Genomic DNA, 8101 nt, shown 5'->3' on the forward strand with positions numbered 1-8101 from the left:
AACCAACAGGATTTGAGCACAAGAGCAAATCTCCCCTCCTGTGGTTTCTAGCAACTGGTATTCAGAAGCACCATGGTGTATATTTAGATTCCCATATAGCACAGCCGCAAAATCTCACTCTAGTCTCGAGATTGACACTGTTAGGCTCAATTAAGCCAACTGGGAATTAAGCTAAAACGTCTACTCAGTTCAGCATCTGCACCCTGTGAAAACACTTGTGGGTGAGACGAGCAGAAATTTCAGCAAATACCAACATAAAAATGACACTGGAATATTTTTTTATTTTTATTTTACTTTTAATGCTCTTCTATCACCCAAGGTATCTACTGCAAATCTAACTTTGGGGTTTTTCTGCCAGTAAATGGACTGACAATTTAAGGGCTCGATTTCAGCACTTGATTTGGGTCTCGTTATTCCTTTCGGTGCTGAACAGTGAAATTAGCCACCAAGATAAAGATCAGCAGAACAGGACCACCCCTTGCAACTCCTGTTCCCTTACCGTTAAAGTATTTATTTATTTATTTATTTATTTATGCCTCGCCCATCTGGCTCGGTTTCCCCAGCTACACTGGTCAGCTTCCAACAGAATACTAAAAACACGATAAAACATCAAACATTAAAAACTCCCCTAAACAGGGTTGCCTTCAGATGTCTTCTAAAAGTCAGATAGTTGTTTATTTCCTTGACATCTGATGGGAGGGCGTTCCACAGGGCAGGTGCCACTACTGATAAGGCCCTTTTGAAGGCACATTTGAAGTGCATTAATTCCCTCAAAGAATTCTGGGAACTGTAGTTTACCCCTCACAGAGACACAATTCCCAGCAACCTTTAACAAACCACAGTTCCGAGAAATGATAGTGTGTACACAAGAACTGGGGACCTTCTGCATGCCAGGCATGTGTTCTACCACTGAGCTTCAGCCCTTCTCATGCTGGTATATTTCTGTAGAAGCCACTTGTTAATTAAATGAATTTAATCTAAAAACGAAACATCCAGAATGCAAAGTTATCAGTACTTTGGGTAAAATGATGAGTTTGTTTAGAACCAACGAGATTCTTCACATTCACCAAGAAGACAGCACAGAACAACATCGTATCCAAGCAAAGAAATCGTTATGCAAAGAAGGGGGTTTAAGCACACAGCAAGCTCAAATAATTAATAAGTTTTGCTTGACCGCACGGCAAGATCTGCGGCTTTCCCAACAGAGAAAGGCCAGACCCCCTTGGGGTTTTCCAAGTGAAAGAAAAATCGGCTTCCTCCTAGCAAATTGCAACTTTTCTTTTCTTGAAATAGTAAGTGACCCTTTTCTGTTACAGAGAACGTCTCATCAGGCAAGCAGACAGGCAATGTTAGCTCTTATCAGAGATGCAAGCTGCAACTTCAATGCACACCTGAGATTTAGCACAATGATTTTCAGAATGTTTGAGAGACCTAACACGTAAGACGATAACACTGTTTTCATTTCCAGGGAGAGGTCTACCTAAGTGGGAAATCTGCCTGGCTACCTCCTTTGACTTCCAGACACCAACACTACAAAGGACAATGTTTTGGCTGTTTGTTATTTCTTACTCCTTGGTGTCAAGGATGCCACAGCTATCTGTTCTGGACATCCTCTTTCCATTGAATCAGGAGAGATCAGTGGTACCCTATCCTCCTCAAGCAACAAAGCAACCAGAGATGGGAGATGGTTAGCTTAGCAAAACAAAGCAAGGACACAAGAGAGAGTTTATAAAATGATGCACGTTGTGGACAGAGAAGAACAGAAAAGTTTGTATTCCAAGTACTAGAATGTAAGACCCTCCAATGTTGCCTTTCCCAACCCCGTGCCCTCCAGATGTCTTAGTTCTGGAGGGCACCAGTTTGGAAAAGGCTGATTCAATGAAACCTGAATCAGAGCAGGTGAAAGGAAGGACATCTCTACCACCAATATTGTCACAGACCTAAAACACGTGATAGACGTCAGCTTAAAGCCAGAGTAGAGATCCATCAATGAACACTAAATAAACGTCTTTCTTTGCACTTTGATATTGCTTGATTTATGTATTGTTGGTTTTCATTGTCTTAAAAAAAAGTAGTTCTTGTTGTAAATGCCTTATGAAAGCTGCTTTGAGGTCACCTGTGATGGAATGCAGCATGCAAGGCCTTTAAATGAATGTAAATAATGTAGCCACAATTACGTGGAAGTCCAGCGCTCGGAGATAGCATACCTCTGAGTGCTGCTGGGATGAGGCAGTGAAGAGTCCCTTTTCCCATCAGGCTGGGCTCAGGACTTCCTCGCAGGGGAAGTCTGGTCAGCCGTTGTGGGAAGGAAGCTGCTGGACCAGGCAGGCAGACCCTCAGACAGATTCAACGGGACTCCTCTTAGGTTCTTCAGCAGGGGTCGGGAACCTACGGCCCTCCAGATGTTGCTGGACAGCTGGGAGTTGGAGTCCAGCAAGATCTGGAGGGCTACAGGTTCCCCATCCTTGTTCTTATGAGATGGAAACTCTTGGAGAGCGAGATCAGGGTGGGTGTGGAGTGAGACTGCCATCCCCTTGGGATGCAGGATGCCATCCTTAGGGCACAAATTCTTTACAGAAGAAGGCACTAGGTTTGCCAGATGGCTTTGCAACTTCAGAAACTACTGTATCCTGTTGGGACTGGGCTCAGGAGGCAATTAAGGAAGGGTGCAAGGAAGATTGTCCTCCCGGCAGAACATGGCTAAGAGATTCATGGATGTCCCTTGAATTGTGTGCTGCATCTTTGGCAGGGGCACTGCATCTCCCCAACATCCCCCCTTCTTGGTAGTCCCCATCCAAAACCCACACATTCTTGTGCATCCTGTTGGTGTATCAGATTAATGGCAGAACCAACACAAAGGTTGCTCTAAGACTTCATGTTCTTCAAACCGTGGGTCTCTAATTGTTTTCGGACTGCAACTCCTATCATCCCCAGTCAGTTTAGCAGCTTGTTAGGGACGATGAGTGTTGAAATCCCAAAAGAATCTGGGGACCTAAAGCTGGAAAACACCCATATAAGATGTATGAGATAGGCATCCTCTGAACATGGAGGTTCCATTATGCCAAAAGCCACTGAAAAGGGGACACACACACACACCTCTCTTCCACCATCTTCCTAACCTGTTCTACATGTCGTCTGGGCCCACAAGGCGCTTACAAGAACCGCATCAAACACCATAGGGTTCTCTTCAGTCATAAAATCATATAACTGTAGAGCTGGAAAGGGTCCAAACGCCTTGCCAGGCACGACACACCCAGGCTCAGGGGCTGGAAGCTTAGCAACCCACTCCTCCCCGAGAAACATCTGGTGGCCGCGAGTTCCAAAGACGCTCCTGCCCAGCCTTTCTTCCTTCCGCCTGTCCTGAGAAACGTCAACCTCGACGGCTCCCTCTCTCAGAACAATGAGTTCCCTCTCACTTTTTGGGGGGGTAGGGGAGGGAACCTTTTTCCCCGACAGAGAAACAGACAAGAGCAGCCCCCTCCCGCCCCGCCAGTACTCACAGCGCGACGGTGGCAGCCGGGAAGGCCGGGCCGGGCAGGCGCTGGAGCCCTCGGGCGGCGCAATCCACGGCGCAGGCGGCGGCCGAGAAGCTCCTGCAGGCGCAGTCGGGGCCGCAGGGCTGGCAGCCGCGGGCGCTGGCCGGCGCCAGCCCGCCGCCCAGCAGGCAGCAGAAGAGGCACCAGCGGGGCCAGCCCGCCGCGGCTCCGTCGGCGGCGGCGTCGAGGCTGCTCCGATGGCTGCGTCGCGGCCGGCTCCCCGCTCTCCGTGGCCGGAGGCAGCGCCGAGGAGGCATCGCTTCAGCGCGGGCATGGCATGGCCGCTCCGGCCGGGCCGCCCCCTCGCCTAGCAGCAGCAGCGGCGGCGGCCCATGGCCGGGCCTCCCCGCTGCCTCTTCCGCCGCCGGTGCGCTCCGCCGCTCCGCGCCCCTCCGCCGCGCTCCGCGCTCCTCCAGCCGCCGCCGCCGCCGCCTCCTCCTCCTCCTCGCCCGCGGCGCCGCAGCCAGCCAGCCGAGCGGGCCTCGCCTCGTCGTCGTCCAGCACTCCCGCCGTGGCCGTGCAGCGGCAGCCTCCGCCTCCTGGTTCCCCTCCGCCTCCGCCTCCTTCCCAGCCCCGTCGGGGCGCCTCGCCAGCATTCCACAAGCCCCGCTCCAGGAAGGAAATCCAGGCCTGCCCCGGCCAAGGCGGCTCCAGGGCCAGGCGGCGGAGGAGGGAGGCAACCCTGCCAGGCCCCTTCTCGGGGCAGCTCCGGACTCCCCGGCCAGTCCGACGGCAGCGGCCAGAAGAAGCCCATACGGCGGCGCCTCTCCTGGGGCGCCCGCGAGAAAAGGGTCCCGGCTCAGTGGAAGAGCATCGTCTGCCCTGCAGGATCAGTCCCCGGAATCTCGCTGCCCGGAGAGCCGCTGCCTTAGGCAATACTGAGCTAGATGGTGTGATGGGTGCAGCTTACGGGGAGAGCATCTGCCTTGCACGCAGAAGGTCCCAGGGTCAGACCCCAATGGCATGTCCAGGTGCTTAAAAGACTCCCTGCCTGGAACCTTGGAGAACCACTGCCAGTCCGTGTAAGCAATACTGAGCTAGATGGACCAAAGAACTGTCTCCAGATAAATCAGCTTTCTCTGATTCTAAAGCAGGCATGTCCAAAGTCAATTCCGGGGCCTAATCCGGCCTGCTGGTCGGTTTAATCCAGCCCCTGTGGCAGTTTATTTCCAGGGGTAAAATCCCCCCAAAAGCTCTACCAATTCAAATCTTTAAAAAAGCTCAACTACTTTGGGGTAAAATTCGGGGGGGGGGGAGGGGAGCCCAACAACTTTGGTCGGCCCTCACGCATGTTCACTTCATCAAATTTGGCCCTCTTTGAGAAAGTTTGGGCACCCCAAGGAGTGCCTCTCTTTCAATCCTCAGCACCTCCAGGTAGGGCAGTAAAGCCTCCATCTGCAGAGGCACTGCCAGCCAGTGTAGGAAATATTGAGCTAAATGGACTAAATGTCTGGCTCAGTGTAATGCAAGGCTGGCTGTGATTTGTGGGAGAGCATCTACTTTCTGTGCAGAAAGTCCCAGGTCCAATCTCTCATGACATCTCCAGGTAACATTCCCTGCCTGGACAGTTGCTGCCCATCAGTGTAGACAATATTGAGCTAAGTAGACCAATTATCTGACTCAATATAAAAAGGTTTCCCATTTTCCAACCTCTGGTTCTGTTGCCTCAGTGGTAGGGCATCTGCTTTGCATGCATAAATGTCCCAGGTTCATCTGCAGGTAGGGCTAGGAATGCCCCCTACCTGTAAACGCTGGAGAGCAGCTGCCAGTCAGCGCAGACAATAAGGAGCTGTAGTGAGTGGCCCATTGATCTGACTCAGTGTAAGCTTCCTATGTTCTTTATGTTCAGAGAATGACAACAGCCTTCCCCTCCTGTTCCTGCACTCGGTATCCGATGCTCAGAAATAGACTGCTGCGGAATGTGGAGGTTCAGCATCCTGTGACCAGCAAGCACACCCAGGGGGATTTCAAGCTGTTGGTCTTTTCGAGTGGGACTGCATTTTTCATTTCATTTCATATATTTTGTATAGTAGGTGGTTTATATACCACAAAGATCACACATCCTATAACAATCCCATCCAATGCAAGTAAGGCATAATAAAAATAGATGACTGTAAAATAAACCTATATCAAATAAAGTAATATTCAATAATCCATTCAGATTATAACTTTGCACCATAAAATTAACCCTCAAAATATCAATAAATAATAATTAAACAAAAATTCACTCCCGGCAGTCACAATAAATCATTACTAGACTATAATCAATTTAAAAAAACACAGCAAAATAACAACAAAACATAAAATACCACAGTACATAAAAGACTGTAAAAAGATCAAACTGAGCAGCAACGGCACATAGCTTATTAAATTACAAAATGCACATATGGGTGAATTTGGGTTGTGCAATTAGCTACCCAGCTAAGTTCAAGGTGCTGTTACTGGCTGCATACCTAAAGCATCTTCTCATCCCTCGTATCCCCAACCAATCACTGTGCTGGGCAGGTGAGGGCCTCCTGCAGGTGCCATCTCATCAGGAGGTCAAATCTGCACAATATGGTAACCAGGCCTCTAGTGTCCTGGCACTGACCCTTTGGCATTCCCTCCCATTAAATATTAGACAGGTGCCGTCTCTGGTGCCAGCTGAAGACCTTCATCTTCCAACAAACCTTTTAACTGGATATATTTATCCTAGTCTGCACTGGAACCAAGTTTTAACTTTTTCTATATGGAATTGTTTTTAAATGTTTGCATTGTTTTTTTAAAAAAATATATTTTTAAAAAGTGTTTTATATCTGGAACTGTTCTAAATTGTTTTTACACTTTCCTTGTCTTAATAAACGTAGTTATTTTATTGGTTTTATAATTGTATATGTTATTGTTGTTACCCGTCCTGGGTCCTCATGGTAAAGGGCAGATAAGAAATAAAATAAATAAAGGATGGCACATGGAGATTGGATATTAGCATGTGCAAGTGAAACCCTGCAGCAAAATGTTGCAGTGTGGGCAGCTTTATCTTCCGGGTTTCAGCCGCTCCACTTCATTCCTATTCCACAGTTTTCTGATTCTACCAGAACCAGATTCTCCATCCTGAATCTTCCAAAATTCAGCTTTGCTGGATGTCTCCAAGTTCTAGTGTTATGTGAGGAGAAAAATGCTTCTCTACTTTCTCCATGCCAAGCTTAATTTTATATGCTTCTATCATGCTTTCTCCTACTTGCCTTTTCTCTAAACTGAAAAGTTCTGAATGTGCCCTCATGCCTTGCCCTGGAACCACTCTTGTCCAGATTTGCCACAAAAAACAAATTAGCAAAAGGAAGGCAGTTCCAGACCATACAGGAAAAACAGAAGAGAGAACATAATTCACATCCAAGATGCACCTTTCTTTTAAAAAGCAAGCTTAAACTCTTTGCATTTATTTTGGAGAGAATGCAACACCAGGGCCACACACCAATTTCCTGCTGGAAAATTGTACCTTCCCTGGCTGGTCTAAATGGTACCTTTGCAGGCCAATAATGGCCAGGGTGGGGGCAGGGGCAGAGAGAGAGAGACTTTTGGAAGGAAACACATGGGGGGGGGTGTCCCCAAAACCAGACTGGGAGCATGTTCTGGATTGAGGGCCCTGATAATAATATAAAAATATGAATAAATATGAATATAAATAATTTATATCCCACCCATCTGGCGGGGTTTCCCCAGCCACTCTGGGTGGCTTCCAACAGAATATTAATAACATGATCAAACATTAAAAACTTCCCAAAACAGGGCTGCCTTCAGATGTCTTCTAAAAGTCAGATAGTTGTTTATTTCCTTGACATCTGGTGGGAGGGCATTCCACAGGGCAAGCACCGCTACTGAAACGGCCCTCTGTCTGGTTCCCTGTAACCTCAGTACTCGCAGTGAGGGCACCACCAGAAGGCCCTCGGAGCTGGACCTCAGTGTCCGGGCTGAACGATGCCCTATCACTGAGGCAACAGAACCATAGGCTGGAACATGGGAAACCGTTTTTACACTGACTCAGATAATTGGTCCACTTAGCTCAATATTGTCTACACTGATGGGCAGCAACTGTATTTCTTTATATACCTGAGACCAGACTAGTAAAACCCAAGGACATGAATTTTTTTGTTTCACCACGTGGTGGCAGATGACTCTCAACGTTGAATGAAGTAAAATTAACCGTCTGCCTAGAGAGAAAGCTGCCTCGGGCATAGCAGGGGATGGAAATCGGCCACTGCCAATCCAGATAGTTTGGACTACAACTCCCATCAACCCCAGGGAGCAGGGGCACGTGGAGCCAGGGGTTGATGGTAGCATCGCTGTGGTTGGCCAGAGCTGATGGGAGTCCAAAACAATATGGAGGGCACCAGGTTGACGAAGGCTGCCATGAGTCAGTCAACAGTGGATTCATGGAGAAAGTACCACGCCGCCTTGGGACATCTTGGGAAAACACCCAAGACAACAGACTCATTCTCAGTAACATGGGCGCCTTTATTTCTTTTGTTAATCAGAAAGATGGTGGGACACAAGTCCTTGCCTGATATACACGTTCATGGGACTCATTA

General features: G+C 48.5%; 1 protein-coding gene and 1 long non-coding RNA gene across 3 annotated transcripts in view; one reads left to right on the forward strand and one right to left on the reverse strand.

The window, feature by feature from the left end:
- PKD1 (polycystin 1, transient receptor potential channel interacting) overlaps positions 1-4254 on the reverse strand; it is a 110232-nt gene extending 105978 nt beyond the window's left edge. For both annotated transcript variants that reach the window (XM_080981663.1, XM_080981662.1), the window contains exon 1: positions 3501-4254. In XM_080981663.1, the coding sequence (XP_080837789.1) occupies positions 3501-4132 (632 nt within the window). In that variant the 5' untranslated portion in view covers positions 4133-4254. The remainder of the gene's footprint in view (positions 1-3500) is intronic.
- A 144-nt stretch (positions 4255-4398) lies between these two features.
- Positions 4399-6390, forward strand: LOC308463407. The gene is made up of 2 exons (XR_013979576.1): positions 4399-4558; positions 5386-6390. It is a non-coding gene; the product is annotated as an uncharacterized lncRNA (long non-coding RNA).
- The last annotated feature ends 1711 nt before the right edge of the window (positions 6391-8101 follow it).

Source organism: Podarcis pityusensis (assembly GCF_964106645.2).
Source record: "Podarcis pityusensis genome assembly, chromosome: 14".
Lineage (NCBI taxonomy): Eukaryota > Metazoa > Chordata > Lepidosauria > Squamata > Lacertidae > Podarcis > Podarcis pityusensis.